Below are 22237 nucleotides of genomic sequence, written 5' to 3' on the forward strand. Positions count from 1 at the left end.
CCAATCTGGCCTTGAACACCTCTAGCGACGGGGCATCCACAGCCTCTCTGAGCAGCCTGTTCCAGCACCTCACCACTCTCTCTGTAAAGAACTTCCCCCTGACATCCAACTTAAATCTTCCCTCCTTCAGCTTAAAACCATTTCCCCTTGTCCTGCTGTTATCTACCCTTTCAAAGAGTTTTAATGCGTTACATTAACCTTAGCCACATTTTGTTCTTCTCAAAATATATCCCTCAAAAATTTTTTATAAAATGACTTACGATTTGACTTATCACTCAGTGAGCCTCTCAGCAACCTATCCAACAAGATGATGAGAAGACAAGAGCTAAAAAACACAGGAAACCCACAAGGGCCTTGTGGCTCTGTAACACCTGAGAGAGCTCCAGCACTCTGCTTCAGGAGCAGCCCACAGGCTTCTTGAGCTTAGGACTACTGAGCTGACTTCTTTGAATCTAGCAGTAATTACAATAGTAATTCCTGTTCCTATAGGATTTTTGAATGAAAACATATCAGAACTAGATAGATTTCTTTTTTTTTTTTTTTTTTTTTTTTTTTACATCTGCTTTGTAAAATAATTACTTTCAACTATTCCATCATAGCCCACATTCACCACTGGCCTACAATTTAGTGCTTCTTCTAGAACAATAACAATCGGAATACTGGCAAAGCACATCTCAGTGTATTTTGTTCCAAAAAAAATGACTTGTTGGAATGAGGCACAACAAGGCACAACTATGTTATTATATTAATAATATAATAAAATTTCATATGTTTTGCAAAAAATAAAGTAATATAAGTTTCAAACCCATACTTACACAGTTCCAGTAAACTTCTATTACAAAGAAGAAAAGAAGCATCTATCTTTTGAACAAACTTGTGCAGACACATAAGCAAGGACTACTGAAATTCTGCTATATGCAGGTCAGGGTGCTATGTTACAGACACTGTTAGATAGCAACATCTTTTACCAGGATTTAATTAAACCTGTATTCCACTAATCATCTTTCACACCTGGTGTTAATGTGAGGAGATTAAAGTAACACCAAGTCTTTTTACTGCCAGTGATAGAATTATGAATTGATGTGCTAACTGCCATACAGAGACTTCCTAGCCTAGAAGGAAAAAAAAAATGTCAAGCAGCAGCTATTCAGTTTGAGATGTAAGGATAATTTATCTGTAGGCATGGCATTAATATGTAGCAGAACTAAACCTATTCCTTAATAGAGGACATAAGAGAACGAACACTGACCTAAGAGACCAGGGAATGGGAGAAAGGAGGAAGCAGCAAATTTAACATGTGGAATCACTTGCCTGGAAGCTAAACAGATTAGCTGGAAACTTTTCACTCACTTGGTTAAGGTAGTAAGAACACAAACATTATGTATGGATAAGATTATGAGAATGACTTGAATTAATAAAGCTGATACTCCACTCATACTGAGCTTACTTGACAAATGTATAGCTTGTATAGCTGCAGCTGTTGAGATGCACAAGCTCTGCTTATTACCAACAACCTAACTGTACAGTGTACATGTAATTCAACTTTGCTATTGCTAGACTCTGATTTAAGAACTGTTCAGAAAATCCTGGACTCCCAGTGATATAAAGTATACTCCACCAGGACTATCTTAATAAAGTAGTTCACAAACATACATTCTTGACTATGCTTAAGGAGTTACAAAAGTGATAGAATCTCACTGCAGGTTACTTCAGTTCTTTCTCCCTACCCTAGGTTCACAAACAAGTGAAGAAACAAAAAAATTAGAAACATCTTCACATACCAGTTATCATTTCCCCTCCATGATGGCCAGATTTCAGAAATCCAAAGACTGTTTTGGACTGATAGGCACAATCCACACAAGCTTGTACAGCTTGTTGAAGTACCACGTTGACAGGACCTGGTCCAAAGTGATCTGGAAGCTCCTGAACCTTTTTCTTATCCAGGTGAGGCCCAGAATTTCCATGCTTGTTGACATAAACACACACTGAAAAAGAACAAGCCATATTTATACAGAATATTTCTGCTTTCTTCACACCTAGTGCACACAGAATAGAGACATGTTTCACGTGCTAGAACTGCATTGTTTCTTAAGTCCCAAATTCACTCCCATCTGACCTCTAAAGCCTTTCCGTACCCTGCTAACGTACAAAGCTATCACAACCTGCATCTCTACTCACGCAATAGTCCCAGCAAAGCAAGAACTACCAGTACATGCTCTAAACTACCAAAAATCTATTCTTAAAAGTTGTCCTTGCTGCCCTATTTGTTCTCAGATTTGAGACGATACAACAAACCAAACCCTATAGCATACGCCTGCTATTGGTGCCCATTCTGAAGCACCCACACAGCGTTAATAATGTCTGTGCACAATGGTCAGTATCTGTTATCTTCAGCAACCATGCATGTATGATTTCCACGCTACAGTTTGACTTTCAGTGCTAAACAAAAGAACAGTACTTACCTGGAAACTGTGCAAAGTGGTTTAAGGCTTATCATGAAAGTAATCAAATAGGACTATTGAAAACAGAGACAATGAAAAACTATCTTTCAAAAGGAACAACAAGGCAGAAAAATATGGAGAAAAGCTGTAACTGAAGGGCTTTTCTTTCTTCTTTTTGGTCTTGACTATCACATGACCAGGAATGCACAAAGACATTAGTACAGGTTAAATCTGTGGTGACTAAGCAGACAATCTAAGTGATACGTAATAGAAAAGACTGCTGCATTTTCTCAGCTGTAGTACCATTCTGGCTTAGTTAGAAGCATAGATTTTAAAAATGAAACATTTCTATGAAGTGCTTCACTGATCTTGTGTCTTCATGCCTATCTGCTTAGTCTCTGATGTCTGCAAATTGGAGGAAGCTGCTTTGTAAGAATAAACAAAGATACAAATCAGCAAAAAGAGCTTTCATGACATCTTCTGTCTGACCTCAATAACAGCTGAAAGGTTTATTTTCCTAGGAAACACATAGGTATTTTCCCCTCATCCATCATTGAAGTTGGGATGGAGAAGAGCCTGACAACTTCTATTGTAAAAACAGTTTTTAATTTTGTTTGGGATACTTTTGACATTTAACATAAGTTATGGGCTTTTTTAGAAAGATCTGAGCTTTCAATTGACAACCTACAAATTGTTTCATTACAGAGTTACAAGCCCCTCAACAAGCCAGCTCATTAAGTGGCTTATTTTTGTTTTGCCAATGCTTTTTAAGATACATTTCATTACATTTTCTCTTAAGTTTGCTTGTTTAAAAATAAGGGAGACATTTCCCCTGATTGCTTTTACTTGGTTTAAATGGACTTGCTTTTTTAATAGAACACTGAAGAGAGACAAAATCTCCATTTTGTGTTATTAAAGTCAAGCGTGCATGAAAGCAAAATATCATATGAGCTTTTAGCTACATCAAATCCCATTTCATACATCAGAGAACGAGACAGAAACGAAACAATTGTACAGTTTCCTCCTTCAGACAGAGCAAAACTGACAGGTTTAGCAGATGTGTTCAAAGTCTCTATGCCCCAGCACTTCTTGTTTTAATGCAGGCATCAAAATACCAGTTCTACAAAGTAACACTGGCACCTACAAACATCTTTTTAAAAAAACGTAGTAGGTCAGTAAGTTCGCAGCACATTTCCATAAGAAGACACTACTAATTTTCTTGAAATTGAAGTCATTTCACACTAAAACTATCATTATTTTTTTTCTTTTACCTGTGGATATAACTGCTGCAGTTGCACCAGACAAACTAATTCCATCTTTAAGTATCTGCGTAGTGCCACTGTCCCCATCAGGAGAAGAAAGAGGAGAAGGTGGTGCAGTAGTCAGTTGCTCTGGTAAGACTTTTTTCTGTTTTGAGAAAAAAAAATAAAGTATTTAATGTTTTTTAAGTAGTATGCCAAACCTTTCCACTATCATTTATCATACTATTGAGTGCATGTAGCTCCTCATTACAGAAGTACTACACACTGCAAAGATGATGTAGCCTGGGAAGGGATGATCAGAAACTGCCTGCGTTTACAGCTACTTCAGCAACGGAGGGGAAGACAAATGACTTGAAAAGGAACCCACTTACAGTTGAAAAGGAGCAGGAAAGCAATGAGCTATATATAATCAATTCATGACCCTTCTAAATTTTAGGAATCACAGAAGAGGTATTTGGATTACTTTCCCACATACATTCTTCCATTACCTGGGTTTACCACAATTCCAATAAATTATTTGGACTGTGCATACATTGTCATACCAATTCTGATTCAGATTTAGCTGTCAACTTTACAGAGCATCTAGATTTTCTCCCAGCTTGTCTCAAAGAGGTTGAAATTCTTACATAAACACTTTCAGAAACTGATGCTCTATGCAAGGTATCAAATAAACCAATATAGTTGAGTCACTTGAGTTTGCAAAACTTTCTTCTTTCCCAAGCCAACCTTATTTGCAGCCTATTATATACCACACAGACAGATTTTATAGCACAAGGATGTAGAAATCAGTCAGTGTCTCCCAGCTGAGAAAAAAGAAAATGTTGCAATTTAGTTTGGGCTGGGGTCTAGAAAAGAGGTGTATGCTAGAAAGGCACTTCTGATGTGTTATGAAAATACATGGAAATAAAAGAAGCAATTAATTGGCAAAAAATTCTTCACCTCTTCCTTCGCCATTTATTCTTGCACGAGAACATATTACATCGTCATTTTCTACCCTGAATAAAAAAAATTAGGAATATAAGAGATTAGTCAAGGTGGTTAAGGTAACAGAGACCCGGATAATCATGTGGACAGAGTTTGTATCTAACACTGATCTGCAGCAAAGAAAAAAAAAAATCTGAAAAGCTGCCAGGGAAAGCTTCGATTTAGAAGTGCAATGTAATAAAAGTGTAATGGATGGATAAGGAGGATATTTACTAAATAGTACATTAACAAATTATATAGTAAGCAATCAAAATACACACACTATTCCAAAGAACAGTAGTGCCCAGTCAGCCTTGCTGACTGAGGCTTCAGGTCCTGGGGCCAGTCCTGGCCTCTGGCAGTGGCTTTAGGCCCGAGGGGTGTGCTGGCCCTTTGGGCTGTGGCTTTAGGTCTCGGGACTGATGCCAGCCTGTCTGGCTCTGGATGTAGCTTCAGGCCCCAGGGCCAGTTCTGGCTTCTCGAGCTGTGCCTTTAGGGCCCAGGGCCAGTGCTGCCCTACCTGGCTTAGGCTTTTGGCCCCAGGGCTGGTGCCGGACTCTCTGGCTGTGTCTGTGGCTTTAGGCCCTGGAGCTGGTGCCGGCCTCTCAGGCCGTGACTCTGGCTTTAAGCCCCTGGGCCGATGCCAGCCTGTCTGGCTCTGGCTGTGGCTTTAGGCCCAGGGCTGGTGCTGTCCTCTTGGGCTGGGGATGATGCTTTAGGCCCCAGGCCCTGTGCAGGCCTGTCTGCCTGTGGCTTCAGGCCCCAGGGTTGGTTTAGACATCCAGGCTGTGGTTTTTGGCCCTGGGGTCACTGCTGGCCTCTCTTCTTGTGGCTTTTGGCCCCACGGCTGGTGTTGGCCTCTCAGGCTGTACCTGTACCTTCAGGTCCTGAGGCCAGCGCTGACCTTTCAGGTTGGACTATAAATGTAGGGAGGCCTGGCAGCTGGACTGTACCACACTCCCACAAACTCCCACTTCACTCCCACAAACTTCAGTGATGGAAGCAACCACTGCATGGCTGGAAACATATCCCGTGCCCCATGCCACTGCTTGAAATACTCTCTTGGACCTTGCAAATCAAGTCCTGTGGCAACACAGCACCCCAGAAAGAACTGAGTCAGAAAACGGGACTCATTTCCAAAACAATCTCATAACCACCTGGGCTAAAGAGCGTGGCTTTGAGTAGATATATCACATCTGCTATTGTGCACAGCCTCTGTGAAAATCAAACAATACAATGGCCTGCTAATAGCTACACTGAGAGCAATTGGTGCCGAGACATTCAGACGTTGGGGTGCACATGTAGCAAAAGCCACTTGGTTAGTCAGTGCTTGGGGATCTGCCAGTCAAGCTGCACAATCAAACCTCCTGCACACCGCAGAAGTAAAATGAAAAAATGGTACCCAGTGACATTCACGGATACCAAACAGTGGATGTGGGCACAGTGAGGCAGTGAGTGGTGCGTTTCATCAGAGTGACAGTGACAGTGTGTCACCCTCGCTGGTGCAGATTTTTACAATCTGGTAAAGCTGCAAAGCTGATGGCGGTGACCATGTCACCATGTCTTCTCCCAGTCTGTAGGTATATCTGGAATTGCCCCGACCCAGCTGCAACACCCTACATTAGACCTTACTGAACCTCATTAGGTTCACATGCTCCCAGATGATTTTGAACAACTTTGTGAAGAATTGAAAAAACCTTGAAAACAACAAGAGGTGTTTCAGGCTGTACGTTAGGAAAAACTTCTCCAAAAGAGTGGTCAGGCACTGGGATGAGTTGCCCAGGGAGGGACCAGAGTCAGCGTTCCTGGGGGTGTTTAGGAAACATTTTGATGTGGTACACGGTTTAATGGGAAATAGTGGTGGTTGATGGACGGTTGGACTGGATATCTTGGAGGTCTTTTCCAACCTTGGTGATTGTATGATTCTGTGTGTTTTGGTGCCTATTTCTAAGCAAAAGCACAAGACTCTTTGCTATCTGCTCTTTATTGCAAGGTCACAGTTCTTCAGGGTACACTCCACCAGACTGCCCCTCCGCTGCCATCTGTTGCATGGCAGCACAACATGAAGCCCCAAAGACCCTCGTACCTTGAGATTGCTTGCTCTGGTTCTGGCCAGGCTGGTCCAAAGCAGCTGCTCTCAATGAGTGAGTGTTCAGTGCTAGATGTACAGTGCTCGGCTGATCAGGGCAGCTTCTCCATGGGTCACATTTCTAGGCCTCTGGCCTTCTCCTTCTTGTTTCTGAAATGTTCCCAATAACCTCACCTTGTTCTTGGAACAATGCTCACGACAGCAGTGCTCAGAAGAGGCACATCTTGCAGACCTCTGGCTGTGACACAGCCTTTCCCACACACAGCTCTCCAGCTGAGCTGGGTCTCTGCTGAAGGCTGGAGAGAGGACAGCCCTGTGAACTGGGGGCTCCTGGCAACCCCATCCCACCCTTCCTGGTGCCACATTCACTGCTGGGTATGAGCTGTCTGGGAGGAGCACAGCCGCACCCTTTTAGAGATGGCCGGCTGAGTGCCTACTGAGGGTGGGAGAGAGAAGCAATGTTTCAGGGGGTCAGGGAGCAGACTTGGGCTTCTCATTTGCTTCTAAAGCCAGGGTTTGGATTTTCAATTGCAACATGGTACCTTAACAATCCATTTGGACACAAGACTAGTTTTTACTCAAAACGCAGTTTGGAAGAGAATGCAAATCCTTCTATTAAATGAGGAATTGCAATTGTTTCCCTGGGGACCTGTGTTTCAGGGAGAAAGAGCTTCCCTGTGAGGCTGACAGATCTTGTTCAGTGCACCAATGACCAGAACAGTGCAAGACCTTTAATGTATTTTCCTCCATCTCTTTCCATGTGGTCTGACAACTGATGGATTTTTGTACAAGAGGGACTCTTCTCAAAAAATAGGGCAGTTCTTTTCCCACATGCATACCCCAGGGGTGGCTTCAGGTCAGAAAACTGAGGGGAGTCAGCCATTTCTCTGCCTCTCTTTATCCCTTACCTACAAGTAGCCCAGCTTCATTGCTTTGCTCCTAAGCTATGTCAGTGTCTCCCAAAAACCCCTTCTCTTCCCACCAGGGATCTAAAGGAGCAGCGAGTTGGAAAGAAACAGTCTTCTCTTGGCCCAGGCCCAGCCTCACACATAGCTACGCCTTTCAAAAGCTGCCAAATCCTGGGCTTTAGTGTGCTGTGTGTGCCCCCAGAAGAGAGTGTGACATTGGAAAATGAGGAACTGGAGATCCCAAGGCTCCAAGGAATGTAGTCTCTCAGAGCCAAGGGGTCTTGGAAGGAAGAGTCCCAGTTGTCCCTCTACTTTTTCTCTTCTTCTCTTCTCTTCTCTTCTCTTCTCTTCTCTTCTCTTCTCTTCTCTTCTCTTCTCTTCTCTTCTCTTCTCTTCTCTTCTCTTCTCTTCTCCTTTCTTTTCTTTTCTTCTCCTTTCTTTTCTTCTCCTTTCTTTTCTTCTCCTTTCTTTTCTTCTCCTTTCTTCTCCTTTCTTCTCCTTTCTTCTCCTTTCTTTTCCTTTCTTTTCCTTTCTTTTCCTTTCTTTTCTTTTCTTTTCTTTTCTTTTCTTTTCTTTTCTTTTCTTTTCTTTTCTTTTCTTTTCTTTTCTTTTCTTTTCTTTTCTTTTCCTTTCTTTTCCTTTCTTTTCCTTTCTTTTCCTTTCTTTTCCTTTCTTTTCCTTTCTTTTCCTTTCTTTTCCTTTCTTTTCCTTTCTTTTCCTTTCTTTTCCTTTCTTTTCCTTTCTTTTCCTTTCTTTTCTTTTCTTTTCTTTTCTTTTCTTTTCTTTTCTTTTCTTTTCTTTTCTTTTCTTTTCTTTTCTTTTCTTTTCTTTTCTTTTCTTTTCTTTTCTTTTCTTTTCCTTTTGCAAGAGAAGATGGCTGTACTCTGAGGGCAGGCAGAGACAGGGACAAGGGTCAGAAGCAAGGGCAGAGTGGTTTCTTTGTTGCTCAATGGAAGGAAGGACTGTGTTTAATGCAGGCGGATTTGCCATAGTGTTTCTTACAAGGACTGATAGTGGGATGAGATGTGCCCTGAAGTGGGCATGCTTGCCGGTAGGCAAAGGAGAAATGCAAATCATGCCAGTAAGTCTCCTCACTATATTGTGGACCCAGCCTGGGAGCAGAGCGACATGAGAGCCCCACCACCTTCTGCCTGTGAGCTGAACGGAAGGATTTCTGGGCTGAGATGAATCTATATCTCTGCAGCTTCTGATCTCTTGGATTTTGTGTTCTAGTGCAAGGAAGCTTCCTTTGGCCATGATTTATCATCGCCGTAGCTAACCTGCATGGGAAAAGTTGACATTAGATCTTACATCCAAGCTCTGAACAAAGCTTAGACTTGCCAGTGCCTTCCGCTGTCTCCACTTGTCTGGTGCCTCCCTGAAATGTATGCCTGATCTGCAAATCTGTTCTTATGTCCCAGTTTTTGTGCAATTATGCAGCTTTCAAAAAGTTGCTTCTTATAGCAGGTTGGTGTTTCAGGAGAGAGAAAAACATGGCTGGCAGAGACTGGATTTCAGTTGTAGGTAAAGCTGAGCTGAGCTCTGGACTGACTCTTGCACCTGAGAATATGAGCAAAGCCTGAAGACACAGAGGAATAATTTTTCCCTGCAGGCTGAGCATGTCAGAGGCAGGTCATTGCTAGGAGAGCTCGTGCTTTACAGCATCAGGCCATATAGAGAAAGGAATTCTAAAAGCAAGCTTGCCAGTTATTTTTTAGCTGAGTGGCTTTTGAGCAAGGAAAGATTTGAGATGCTGTTTGCCCATGGAAGATGGAGAGGCAAAAAGCAAGTAAAGGGCATGCTGTGCATGGCCAGCTCATTGCACCTGCACTGTTCTCCCCCAGCACAAAGGAGCAGCAGCTCAGCAAGCTTGGCCTGGGCTATTGAAGGGAACATGCAAACATCTGGATCAACCCCTCCATTCCTGCCCCCTCTGCATGCCTCGCCACACTTTTCCTGCTTTTCATGCCAGGGTGGGGCAGAGTGCCTTTCAGCTGAGTTCAGTCATGGTGTTGGGCAGAACCGTCTTCCACAGCACTGGGCTGTATGGGTAACTTTTAGCGGTGCTGGGATGGCTGGACTGCTCTGGCACTGGAGAAGAAAAGCAGTAGGCCATCCAACTCCTTGTGGTTTCCATTTAAAATGCAATAAAAGAAATATCTCACCATAGCTATGAGCCAGTTGAGTCAAAAGAAGCTCAGCAACTCAGCTTTTTGGATCATGGTATCTCATTTAAAATAATGGGGTTTGAAAGCTGAACGGTGTCTAGTCCAACAAGCTTATTCTCTTAGGCCATGGTGCAGCCAAGAAAACCAACTCAAGAATGGGACACGCCAATGGGTCGTATCAAGCAGGTATTCCCTTTATTACAGAGCTGGGTGCATGGTGATCGCTCCACCAACATGCACACCCAGAGAAGCAGTGAATACAGATTTATAGGCATAGCATATACATATTAATTACATTCCAAGGACATGGGCAGAAATTCCAAGAAATAATTAACATCTCTGATGGTTGTGGGATGAGGGCTAATAGTCATCCTCGCTGTAAATTTCCAACCTTTTAAGGGGGGCTGCCCAAACCAGCTCCCACTGATGTTATGTCGAGTTGAGGCATCTGTTTTGCCATCTTATCTTCAACAAGAGGACGTCAATTCTAAACTGATTCCAGAAATCCCATCAGAGGGAACAGATGTCCTGGCAGATATAACAAACCAGGTGTGAGCACTGTCTTTCCAATTTCACACTGAAGTCATTGGAGGAAAGGTCAGACCTCTGGCCTTCCCTCAGCACCAACTACTGACGACGGATTTGCTCACAGATCCTTCACAGCTGTTTCAAAGAACCATCCTATAGTTCTTTGATCCTCAAGGACCCTTCCAAACCAAGCCATTCTGTACTTCTTAAGATCTTCAAGGACTCTTCCAACATAAACCATCCTATAGTTCTGTGATCTTCAAGGACCCATACGACACAAACCATTCTGTAGTTCAATGATCACTAAGGAGCATTCCAACCCATGCCATCCGATGGTTCTATGATCTTCCACGATCCTTCCAACACAAACCAATCTATGGTTCTTTGATCATCAAGGAACTCCCACTGCAGGCCATCCCAAACCAAGCCATTCTGTGGTTCTTAATGATCTTTAAGGACTCTTCAAACACAAACCATCCTATAGTTCTATGATCTTCAAGGACTTTTCCGACATGTCCATTCTGTGGTTTTTAATGATCTTCAAGGACCCTTTGAACACAAAGCATGCTAGGGCTCTATGATCTTCAAGGACCCTCCTGTGCTGGTGACGTCACAATACCGTGCTAACCTCACAGAGGCCCCAGGGCGGGGCAGGGGCAGTGGGTCAGCGCTGAACCTGCCGGCCCCATTCTGCGGGTGGTGCAGGTCCTGCGAGCAGCTGTGCAAGTGGTACAGCAATGCGGGCCCAGTTTGCCAGCGGAAAATTAACAGCGCTGCAGCGCGTGAAGCTGCTGCAGGAGCTGATGCAGGTGAGCTCTGGGTGGGCAGGCACAGAAGGGCTGGAGGGACGAGCTGCTGGCTGGAGGGCACCCTGCCCGTAGCATGGCAGCAGAGGGCCGGGCACCTCCAGTGGGATGCAGAGCTGCCGGCAGAGCCTCGGTGCCAACACCGCTCCTCTCTCCTCCCACAGGCTCATGAGCGGGTCGTGGAGAACCACAGAGCCACGGCCAAGGAATCGCTGATGAAGGTGAGCAGATGCAGCAGCACAGGAGCCGGTGTGGGTATGCAGGCACAGCAGTGTTGCTGTGGGGCGTGGGGTGGGAGAAATCCCCTCAGGTGGGTCTGCAGCTGCAGCCCTGCGGGTGCCGGTTGCCCCAATGGAGGAGGCAGGAGGGGACGTCAGCACGGAGCTGCTGTCAGATGGAGCTTAGAGGGATGCCCTGATGGCTGCTCCTCTTCTCCTTTCCTGCAGGAATCCCAGCAAACACGGGGTGAAAGAATTGCAGCCAGGAAAGAGGAGCTGGAGCAGGTAGGGTGGAGTGGGGGCTCGTCCTTAGAGCTCAGTGTCCTCATGGCTCTGGCTCTGCGGGCCTCGGTCCCAGTCCCTCGGGTCCATGGGTTCCAGCACAGCTGCCCCACATGGCACAGCCATTGCTTTGCAGGAGAAGCAGCTCATCGCCCAGCTGGAAAAGCAGCTGCGGGCTGAGATGGAGGAGATAGAGGTAGTGTGGAGGGGCGTGGGGATCGGGGCTGCCCACCCCTAGGTTGGGGACCTGGAGGAGGGCTACAGCGGGCATGGGCACTCACACTTTTGTCTGCCAGATGCTGTGCCAGGAAAAACAGTGCCTGCAAGAGGAGCGGGAGGAGCTGGAGCTGGAGAGTGCCTGGTGAGTGGGACTGGGCCCTGCAGCCCACGCCTGCACCCGGGGGTCTCTGTAGGACCCAGGGCAGCAATGGGGTTGCAGTGCTGCTGGACTTGGGGCTCGGGTTCTGTTTGGCACGTGGCATGACAGAGCAGCCCCATCCCAGCCCTGGGGTGGGCACACACTGCTGGGGAGCCCCCGCGGTGACAGAGGCCAGCACCCTCCAACCAAGCCTTGTGCCCTACAGGCAGCAGCATCAGATGGAGCTGGAGGTAGCCCACGTGCCTGGGGCTGTGCTGCTGGAGCTGGTGGAGACACAGATGGTAAGGGGCAGAGTCCACCGCACCCTCACCCCATCCAACAAGGGTCTCCCTAGGGACGGGGCTCCCTGCAGCACTGGGGCTGTGCTGCTGCACTGCCGGGCTCCCAGTGTCCTGCATGAGCCCTGGCTGTCCAGCAAGGCCTGACCATCATCTCTGCCCTGTGTTCACCTATAGGAGAAGAAGGAGCGGGAGAGGAGACGAGGGCTCACCTTCTGGATGCAGTGAGTGTCCCCTCATTGCCCCATGTCCAGCCACCCAGCAGCTGGGCTCCCAGCAGTGGGCTGATGGCTTAGACCCCCACTGCAGCTGGCGGGGCTCCCAAATGGCCCCTTTGGCACTGTGTGGGGCTGTGCTGCTGTGGGGTGGGGACGCCTCATTCCCGGCCCCCTTTCTCTTTTGCTCCACAGGACAATCTGCCCCATCTTGGTTTGCCTCCAGCTGCTCCTTGTTGTTGTGCTGGGCTCTGCAGTACTGTACGCCCAGCACTATGACCAGGAGCTCTTCTATTGGCTCCTGCCTCGTGTGCTGCCCCAGGCAGCGTACGCTTCCCTGGCGTACTTCACAAGCAGTACCCTGCGCGTGGTCTGTGATGGGCTGCTGCCCATCTGACTGCCCTGCTCAGTAACCTCTCCCAGCTCGGGGCTGTGTGGTGGGGTATGGGGAGAGGGGTCTGTCCCCATGGAAGGGGCCTCTCCTGTGCTGTTGGGCAGTGCTGGCAGGCGGCTGAGTGCCACTGCTTTGGACTTATAAGTTTCTACTGTCGTTGTGAGTCATTGTCAACTGAACATCACCACCTCCGGCAACCCATCAGACTGAAGATCTGCACCTGACACCAGAACATGGCTGGATCTATGAGCGCTGAACCGCCTTGCTTGTCCGTCCCTCTTTCCCCATTTTCTATATTTTCTCCTTGTCATCTTTTATTCTTTGACTCTTTGTAGCAGCCATTGCCTACAATTATTTACCTCTAACACTTATTCATTGCAATTAGTCCACTGGCCAATATTACAACAACTGGTTGTTGCTGGCTGTTAAGAAAGCTCTCAATAAATGGATATATATTATTCCTCTGAGTTTGGATGACTCCATTGCAGTGACCAGGGGAGGTGCAACTCAGGAGGTGGAAAAAGATTCACCCATCCCACACTGAGTGGGATGAGACCGAGTGGAAAGAGAAATGGGATGAGCAGTGTCCATCTGCATACAGACATCTGCTGCTGTGTCTGCACAGATCTCTTCTGCTCAGTGGAGCTTGTCCATGAAGGCTGCAGCAAAGAAAAAGTATCTCTGCTAGGGAGCCCTGGAGAGGGATAGAAATGGAAAATGGGAGAAATGAAAACTAAAAGCAGAACCCCAAGGCCAAATGGTGCAGTCCTTCAGCAAACAGCATGACCCCAAGAACAAAAAGGTGAACCCCTTTAGCAAAAGCCTGAATCCAAGGTCCCAAATTAAACCTATTTAGCAAAAAGGTGCACTCCAATGCCAAATGGTGCACCCTTTTCACAAAATCCTAACCCCAGGCCGAGTGGCTGTGGCTTTAGGCCCCTGCCAACAGTTTATGGGGAGAGCAGCTTCATCAGGGAAAAGAAGACTGCAGTGAGCAAGGGATATATGTGAAGTGAAAAGGGTGACAAAAAAGTTCTTTTCAGATTCTCTGCTCTCTGACCTGGAAGTCTCAGATGAGGAGTGGAATAAACCCCCACAGTTCAGGAGGAAACAGAGTCCTACTGTTCCACCTGGACTGCCACAAGTCTATGGGGCCGGATGAGATCCATCGAAGAGTGCTGGGGGAGCTGGTGGAGATGAAAAGCCAAGCTGCTTTTCATCATCTGTCAGCCTTCCTCATCAACTGGAGAGGTCCTGGAAGACTGCAGACTTGCCAGCATGACTCCCATCTACAAGAAGGGTCATAAGGAGGATTCGGGGAACTACAGCCTGTCAGCCTGAGCTCAGTGCCAGGGAAGGTTATGGAGCAGATTTCTTGAAGGAGATCATGTGGCACGTTTGATGGGTTTATGAAGGACAGGTCCTGCCTGACCTATCTGATCTCCTTCTGATCAAGTGACCTGCCTGGTGGATGAGGGAAAGGCTGTTAGTGTGGTCTGCCTTGATTTCAGTAAAGCCTTCCACACTGTCTCCCATGTTATTCTTCTGGGGAAGCTGCAGTCCATGGCATGGATAGGTGCACTCTGTGCTGGGTAAGGAGCTGGCTGAGGGCTGGGCCCAGAGAGTGGCAGTGAATGGAGTTCCATCCAGCTGGTGAACAGTCACCAGATGACACCAAGTTGGGGGATGTGTCAACCTGCTGGGGAATAGCAAGGCCCTGCAGAGGGATCTGGATGGGGAGATTACCGAGCTGAAGGCAATGGGATTGAGTTCAACAAGACTAAGTGCCTGGTGATGCACTTTGGCCACAACAACCCCAGGCAACGATATGGGCATGGGGCAGAGCAGCTAGAAGTCAGTGTAGAGAAAATGGACCTGGGGTTACTGGTTGACACTCAGTTGAACACGAGCCAGCAATGTGCGCGAGTGGCCAAGAAGACCAATGGCATCCTGGCCGCATGTATCAGAAATGGTGCTGCCAGCAGAGCAGGGAAGTGATTGTCCCTCTGTACTCAGCTCTGGTGAGGCAGCAGCTTGAGTGCTGTGTTCAGTTCTGGGCCTTTTGCTACAAAAAGGTCTCAGGGGAGACCTTATTCCTCTCCTGCAATACTCCTGAAGGGAGGCTGTGGTGAACTCTTCTCTCATGTAACAGTGACAGGATGAGAGGGAATGACCTCAAGTTGCACGAGGGGAGATTCAGGCTGGATGTTAGGAAATATTACTGCTCCAAAAGAGTGGTCAGACACTGCAATGGGCTGCACTGGGAGTGGTGGAGTCCCACCCAAATGTGTTCAGGGAATGCTGTGATGTTGTGTTGAGGGACATGGATTAGTGAGAGATTTAGGTTAGACATTAGGAGGAAGTTTTTCACTCAGAGGATGGTGACATACTAGAACAGGTTGCCCAAGGAGGTTGTGGTTGCCCTGTCCCTGGAGGCATTCAGGGCCAGGCTGGATGTGGTTCTGGGCAGCCTGCTCTGGTGCTTGGCAACCCTGCACATATCTGGGGGTTGGAAATGGATGATCATTGTGGTCCTTTTCAACCCAGTCCATTCTATGATTCCGTAACTTTCACAGCCCCCGCTAGAAGCACACAACCTGTCCATGCCCAGGACTGGAGCAGCTGTGCAATGGCACAGACATCCTTGCCGGTGCATCCAACAAAGTTCCTCTCTGGGCTCAGAGGTGTTTCTGGGAATTTCAGCCTTGGGCTGGGGCAAACCCATGGGGTCTGTCCCTCCTGGGCACACCCTGTGAGGTCATAGAAGGCATCACTTGGCCTTTGCAGCTGTCAGCTATTATGACATCAGAACCTGCTGTCCTACTTAGCCACGCCGCAGAGGTGTGCAGCAGTGCAGTCCTGTGAGGATTGCAGAGCAGGCGAGTGGGGAAGAGGTGCTCGTGTTCTGTGAGAAGAGCGAGCTGTTCCCTGCATCTGTCAGAGTCAAGGTCCCAAAATGCCGGCCCAGCTAGGCAGGTGGGTGCAGCAGGGCCCAGAATGGGGTGAGGGGAAGCCAGAAACACCACATGCTGCTGGGCTTTCTCCAGCTGGGCAGCCCCAAATCCCCTTCCATGGGCACAGCCGTGCTCCCGCTCTGAGGAGAGCCAAAAGAGGCCGGGCCGCTGCCCCTGTGGCACAGCAGAGCCCTTCACTCTCACGTGTACCACAGGTGCTGTGGCACTTGCTAAAGGGCCCTGGGACTCGCATCTCTGCTGGGCAGAGGAATATGGTGGCAGCCGTCTGCTAAAGGAATCCCAGGAGATCGTGTCCCAGTGCTGGGCCGTGATAATCACTGTCTGATCTCTCCCTTAGACGATGTGTTGCCGAAGAGAGGGGAAGGAGGACTCCCATCCTGCTTCTAGCAGTCCTTTCTGGTGAGTGTTCCTCACCCAAAGTCATCCTAGCAGAGCGGGGGAGTGGGACTGTCCCACACGGCATGTCCCCGCTGGGTCTGGAGGAGGAAAATGGGGCTGCGGGGCTCAGAGTAGTCTGAGCAAACTAATGGTCTCTCCTGACTGATGTCCCCCACAGCTGGAGCCTTCCTCTGGATATTGGCTTGGAGAAATGACGTCCCGCAGGTCAGTGCATGGTGTGTGGCAGAGGCCAAAGCTCTGCTTTTCTGCTTCTGTGGGAACAGGGGGAGTTTGGCCATGGGCTCCTCACTGTTGAAACGGAGGGTGGGCCCTTGAGCCGGGCTGGGGAATCGCCTTGGCAGCAGGATGGGCTTCGGTGTGGATGCATCTTCCAGTGCCCACCTCGGAGCTTGGGCTGAAGGCGGCAGCACATGGGAAGAAGGGGCCTTTGGCCCATTTGTGGCATTGGGGAGTCTGGAGGGGATGGGAAAGCAGAGAAGCAGCAGATGCTCTGCAGCACGGGGAGGGCTTAAGAGCCTGACTTTGGGCAGTAGTCCTCTGCAAACTGCTGGGAAGCAGCAGGAAATTCGGCCAGGGAAGCTCCTTTGGAAGCCCTGGCCGTGCTCCTTGTGCTTCCTCCCACTGAATGCCTTTCTCTTCCAGATGGCATCAGCAGGACCTGTTGTGCATGGGCTCCTGTCTCTGGGGTAAGAACACTTCCTTGCCCTGCACTTGGCTCTGTAGCGTGGCCTGTGTGCTCTTTGCATGCCTTTGCCTCAATGGTGGAAGGCAGCCCTTGGCAAAGCGAAGGAACGAAAGGGGCTGGGAGATAAGGAAGGGCACAACCCCCCAGAATCCTTCACCTCATGGCACTGGAGCTCTGACCTGTGGGGTGGACAGTGCTGAAGACTCGCTGTGCCTTTGCCTTCAGGAGCTCACCAGTTTGGCTGGAGGGGAAGAGGCAGGAGCTGAATGTGAAAACCACACAGCTGTTGGCCAGGAAGGACCTCATTCTCCAATCAGTGTTTGATGTCCTCCAAGAGAATGGGATCCATGGACTGAAGAGAGAGGTAATGGTGCTGCTCCCTCCTGTTTCCTCTCAGCCCTTTCCAGAGACAGCTCTGTGCTCTGGCTGCCTGCCCCACACTTGGCTCTCAGGCTCAGCCTCTCCTGTGTCTTGGAGCCGCACTGCTCCCCTCACTGAGAGCTGCTGCTGGTGCTAGCTGCACAGTGCATCTGGGATGAGGGTGTTCTGTGCAGTGCTGTGAATTCCCCCTGGGTTGGCCCCCAGCCGGGCACCTGCTGAGCTTGCTTGGAGGCCGGACATCATCCCTTCCAAGAGACTTGCAGGGCAGGCTTCTTAGCTGGAAGGGCTGTTCTCCAGGCCAGCTGCAACTGCAGCACTGCAGGGCCTGGCTGGCTCAGGGCATGATCTGATTGCCTGTCCAGGCTGTTTGGGAGATGGCACAAGGCTGGCAGCAAGGGGGTCAGGCAGAGCCCAAAGTCAATTTTTGCTGTGTCTCTGGAGTCCAGTGGCTCATCGGGGCACACTTTCTGTAAGATCCTGCCAGATTTCTGGAAAGACATGGAGCTTTCCCCTAGCTCTTGGATAGGACTCCCTGCTCACACTGATCTCCTGTGTTTCTGCTCACTGCTGTCTCTCCATTCCCTATTTGTTGCCTGCAGGAAATTCTGCAGTTGACACAGCACGCCATTCAGAAAATCATGGAAAATGGCGTCTGGATGCCCAACTGGGCTCTGGAAACCATGGGTATGTAGACAGACACCTTCACTACCCTCAGCTTTGTGTCTAGCTCTCCCCAAAACCTGCCAAGCTCTGCTTTCTGTCAGAGTTATCTCATAGAGCTTTAGAATGGCTGCGGTCTGAAGGGACCTTACAGACCATTGCAGTCCAACTCCCTGCCGTTGACAAGGCTGCCACCATTTCCATCAGGGTGCTCAGGGCCCCATCCAACCTGGTCTCCAGCGCCTCCAGGAATGGGGCATCCATGGCTTCTCTGGGTGGCACATTGCAGGGCCCCACTGCCCACTCCTGACATCCCATCTAAATCTCCCCTCTGAGAATTTAAAAAGCCTTCACCCATGCTCCTAGGGCTGACTGGCTCCTTTCCCAGGTGCTCAATCAGTGGCTCAGGCTGGAACTCAACAGTTCAACAGTGGGAGGGATTTTGCACCCCAGGGCCCTGCCAAGAACTTCAGGGAACAAGCACTCACTCCTTCTCTTTCAGCTCATCTCTGGGCTGTCCTAGTACACATCTCTTCATCTTTATTTCAGGTGCCACTGTTGATGCAGAGAGGACATCCAAGAGTTATGGTGGGAAAGGCTGGAAGAACCACTGGCTTTCTCCACTCTTTTCCACCGCAAAGCCTCCTGAGACACTCTTGCAGGTATGGAAGGAAAAATGGTGACTGTGGGTTCACTGCCTTGCCTTCTGGCTGCAGGAGCAAGTGTGCAGCAATTTCCTTTGGCCCAGCTGTACTGCTCAGCCCACACTCTTCCCCACATTACTGACAGCAGTGTTGGGAAGGTGATGGGATGACAAATGCTGGGAGGGCTGCCCTGCTGGCTCTGGGCAAGCAGAGAAAGGCGACTGACTCCAGAGCTGTTGTCCAAACCTTTGCATATTCCCCTCCTGTCCCTTGACTAGCATTCCATTACAAAGAGAACAGCAGCCCACAGAGAAGGCAAGCTCTTGCCCAGCAGCCAGCTCTGGCAGCTCTTTGCTCACCACTGACAGACATGTCTTTCATTTCAGCCTGATATTTCTCCTGGCAACTGTTGGGCTTTCCAAGGATCTTGGGGCCACGTGGTCATCCAGCTGCCGGAGAAAATCCAGCCCACGGCTTTCACCATCTGGCACATCTCCAAGGCAGTCTCTCCCTCTGGTGAAGTCAGCAGTGCCCCCAAAGAGTTTGCTGTCTTGGTAAGTTTCTGCCTGCTGCTTCTTCTGGAGGGCCCCAGGCAAAAGTTTTGCCATAGAACCCCACAGAGCCCCCAAAGAGCCCCATAAGACCCCACAGCAGCAGGAGCTCCCAGAAAGCTGTGGTGGCCTGCTGAGGAGTGCGACATCCTGACCAAGGGCATGGAGACCCTTGGGGTGGTTACATGTCTCCAGAGGCCTCTGCTGGTCTTTGTGGCTGAGCAGCTGGGAGCAATTGCTCCACGTGCCCTGACTCAGGTTCACCCTCCTTTGTGCTCCAATCCTGCCAGAGCCGAGGGAGGGGGGAAGGACTCCTGCCTTTGGCCTCAGCATGTTCTTTTTCACACGGCCTGCCTAAGTGTGACCACCATCATCTCTTGTCTTTGAGGGAGTGGATGAGGCTGAAGGTGAAACTCTCCTGGGGTTATTCGTTTACAACGTGGACAGAGAGATCGCCCAGACCTTCCACGTGCAGCAGGTATGGCAAGTGCATGCAGCAGGCCACCAAGGAGGAAGGCCAGGCTGCCTGCAAGTCCTGGGACGAAAGGGTTTGCCTGATCAGTCAGGCCCTGCTGCGCTCTCCAACGTGGCTGACTCCTGCGGGGAAAACAGACGAGGCGGCCGTCCCACCCTTGGAAGCACTTTCTCTTCCTGCTAGAGCAGAGAGAGCAGCAGTGGGAAGGCGGTGTGGGAGGGAAACTGTCCATCCCCCTGCAGGTGTAGAGGGACGATTGCTGGTGGGTGGGAGGAGGGCAGCTGCCTTCCCCCATCAGCAGCACCATCCCGGTGTCCCACCAGCCCAGGGAGTGGAGCAAGCCACGGTTCGGAGCTGGCAAAGGGAGCTGTGCAGATGTGCTGTGGTTCTTCCCACGTGCGTAATGAAGCGTCTCCTCTTTGTGTTGGCAGGAGGAGCCTTGCAAAGCCTTCGGCCGTGTGAAATTGGAGGTGCGGAGCAACTGGGGAAACGCAGAATACACCTGCGTGTACCGAGTAGAAATTCATGGGAATTCATAAAAGACAGCAGAGATTTGTTAGAAGGGAATAATTAAAATAAAATGTTGATTACTTTCTGCCCGCGTTGAGGATGATTACTGGAGCAGTGCGTTGAGGCTGCAGGGCTGAGTTGGGCGAGCGCCTCGGAGCTCTGTGATGTCATCACCCCGCGCCGCGAGGAGTAGGCGGCTATGCGGAAGTGGTGTGGGCCTCGTGCTGCTCCAACACCGCAGGGCAGCCCCGGGGCTCCGAACGCCGCCTCGGCTTCTACTAGTGGGTGTTCGGGGGGGTACCTGGGTGAAAGCCATTCTGCGTTGGTGCCGTGGGGCCACTGTGGTGCTCGGGACCTCTGCTTGGTGTGGGGAGATGCGCTGTGCCCCCCTCCAGTCCGGGGTACATCACTGCCTCGTCCCCCTCCACGGTTTGGCCATAACCCCCCCCCCCCCCCCCCAGTCCCTCTTTCTGATCCCCAGGGTCAAACTCTTCTCTCCGTCCCCCTCCCACCTGACCTTTAGAGCCCCCCCCCACTCCAGTTCCCCCAGTCCTTTTCGACCCACCCCGAGTGCCCCCCCACACTAAGTACCTCATTCTTACCCCCCAGGTCCCTTCCCCACCCCCATCCTGTTCCACTCCTCCTATTCCCCCATTCCTATCTTCTCCCCCCAGTACCCCTCTCAGTCTCTATTCTGACTCCTAGAGTCTTCTATCCATCTGCCCCCCTGCCCTCCCCTCCATTAAATTCCTCATTCTGTCCACCAGGGTCCTCTCTTCCCCGCCATCGAGTCCCCTCATTCTTACCCCAAGGTAATTCCCGCCCCTCCCCCTCCCCCCTCCCCCCATTCCCATAGTCTGATCCTCTTCCCCCCTACCATTACCCCCCCTCAGTCCACCATTCTGACTCCTAGAGTCCCCTGTTGTTCTCCCCTGGATCTCCCCCAGTGAGTCCCCCCATTCTTACCCTAAGGGTTCTTTCACCCCCATCCCACCCCTCCAATTCCCTCATTCTGATCCCTACTGTCCTCTTTGACCCCCTACTTCAGTTCCCCATTCTGACCCCCAGGGTCCCTTCCCCCATCCCATTCCACTCCTATTCTCCCATACTGATCCTCTCCTTACACCAATACCCTCCTCAGTTGCCCATTCTGAACCCTAGAGTCCCCTATCCATCTGCCTCCCATTGAACTCTCCATTCTGACCACCAGGGTCCCCTATTCCCCCCCAGTGAGTCCCCCTATACTTACCCTAAGGGTCCCTTCTCTCCTGCCCTATCCCACCCCTCCAATTCCCTCATTCTGATCCCTACAGTCCTCTTTGACCCCCCCACCTCAGTGCCCCCCTGCACACACTCAGTTCCCCATTCTTACCCCCAGTATCCCTTCCCTACCCCCACCCCATCCCACCCCTTCTATTCCCCTTTTCCTATTCTCTCTCCCCCCCCCCAAAATCCCCCCCCCAGTCCCCCATTCTGACCCCTACAGTCCCCTGTCCTCCCCCAGTAACTCCCGCTATTCTTACCCTAATGGTCCCTACCCCCCCATTCCCCCATTTTTCCCTTTCTCTCCCCACCCTCCTCCCTCACGTCTCTCCTCAATCCTCCCATCCTCAATCACAAGTTTGGAGAAGCCCTCCAAACTCACCCACTCCAACCATCCACCTGTCTCCAATAGCTCTCACCCAACCACGGCCCTCAACACAACATCACAGCATTCCCTGAACACCTCTGGGGTCGGTGACTCCACCACTCCCAGTGCAGCCCATTGCAGTGCCTGACCACTACTTTTGGAGCAGTAATATTTCCTAACGTCCAGCCTGAATCTCCCTTGGCACAACTTGAGGTTGTTCTCTCCTGTCCTATCACGGGAGCAGATGCTGACCTCCAGCTCACCACAACCTCCATTCACAGAATCACAGTATCACACAGAATGGCCCAGGTTGGAAGGGACCTCAAGGATCATGAATCTCCAACCCCCCTGCTACACGCAGGGCCACCAACTTCCCATTTAATACCAGACCAGACT

At 49.8% G+C, this 22237-nt stretch overlaps 3 protein-coding genes across 5 annotated transcripts; 2 read left to right on the plus strand and 1 right to left on the minus strand.

Annotated features, from left to right (window-relative positions):
- Window positions 1-1773: 1773 nt before the first annotated feature.
- On the minus strand, window positions 1774-8383 carry LOC149915958 (sex comb on midleg-like protein 2). Its single transcript, XM_090150122.1, has 4 exons — window positions 6753-8383; window positions 4643-4698; window positions 3713-3848; window positions 1774-1985 (listed from the first exon to the last, which is right to left on the minus strand). The coding sequence occupies exons 2-4, from the start codon at window positions 4655-4657 to the stop codon at window positions 1774-1776; spliced, it is 363 nt and encodes a 120-aa protein (XP_090006248.1). The 5' UTR covers window positions 4658-4698; window positions 6753-8383.
- Window positions 3758-13623, plus strand: LOC116244332 (uncharacterized). 2 transcript variants are annotated; one of them, XM_090150121.1, is made up of 8 exons: window positions 3758-3835; window positions 11330-11386; window positions 11612-11668; window positions 11802-11861; window positions 11962-12026; window positions 12250-12325; window positions 12500-12546; window positions 12733-13623. In XM_090150121.1, exons 2-8 carry the CDS (start codon window positions 11381-11383, stop codon window positions 12932-12934), a joined length of 513 nt encoding a protein of 170 aa, XP_090006247.1. In that variant the 5' UTR covers window positions 3758-3835; window positions 11330-11380; the 3' UTR covers window positions 12935-13623. The 2 variants fall into 2 exon arrangements, with proteins under 2 accessions (XP_090006247.1, XP_090006246.1); XM_090150120.1 differs by lacking the exon at window positions 3758-3835 and adding an exon at window positions 8383-11168.
- Window positions 13624-13633: 10 nt separating this feature from the next.
- LOC149915959 (SUN domain-containing protein 3-like) lies at window positions 13634-20633 on the plus strand. Of its 2 annotated transcripts, XM_090150119.1 has the most exons (10): window positions 13634-15907; window positions 16244-16305; window positions 16463-16509; window positions 16948-16991; window positions 17216-17354; window positions 17971-18055; window positions 18581-18693; window positions 19062-19229; window positions 19615-19704; window positions 20133-20633. In XM_090150119.1, exons 1-10 carry the CDS (start codon window positions 15888-15890, stop codon window positions 20238-20240), a joined length of 876 nt encoding a protein of 291 aa, XP_090006245.1. In that variant the 5' UTR covers window positions 13634-15887; the 3' UTR covers window positions 20241-20633. The 2 variants fall into 2 exon arrangements, with proteins under 2 accessions (XP_090006245.1, XP_090006244.1); XM_090150118.1 differs by lacking the exon at window positions 20133-20633 and having other exon boundaries at window positions 19615-20124.
- Window positions 20634-22237: the final 1604 nt, after the last annotated feature.

This window comes from Phasianus colchicus, chromosome 14 (assembly GCF_987193195.1).
Source record: "Phasianus colchicus chromosome 14, bPhaCol1.hap1.1, whole genome shotgun sequence".
Classification (NCBI taxonomy): Eukaryota; Metazoa; Chordata; class Aves; order Galliformes; family Phasianidae; genus Phasianus; species Phasianus colchicus.

Bases quoted from the DNA above. Each gene is read 5' to 3' on its own strand.
- LOC116244332 (XM_090150120.1), top strand. From the start codon at position 11,097: ATGCGGGCCCAGTTTGCCAGCGGAAAATTAACAGCGCTGCAGCGCGTG. The intron at 12,027-12,249 runs GTGAGTGGGACT...TGTGCCCTACAG, and splicing joins CTGGAGCTGGAGAGTGCCTG to GCAGCAGCATCAGATGGAGC. The intron at 12,326-12,499 runs GTAAGGGGCAGA...GTTCACCTATAG, and splicing joins AGCTGGTGGAGACACAGATG to GAGAAGAAGGAGCGGGAGAG.
- LOC149915958 (XM_090150122.1), bottom strand. The intron at 1,986-3,712 runs GTAAAAGAAAAA...GTTCTTTTTCAG, and splicing joins TGCAGCAGTTATATCCACAG to TGTGTGTTTATGTCAACAAG.
- LOC149915959 (XM_090150118.1), top strand. From the start codon at position 15,888: ATGCCGGCCCAGCTAGGCAG. The intron at 15,908-16,243 runs GTGGGTGCAGCA...TCTCTCCCTTAG, and splicing joins ATGCCGGCCCAGCTAGGCAG to ACGATGTGTTGCCGAAGAGA. The intron at 16,992-17,215 runs GTAAGAACACTT...CTTTGCCTTCAG, and splicing joins CATGGGCTCCTGTCTCTGGG to GAGCTCACCAGTTTGGCTGG.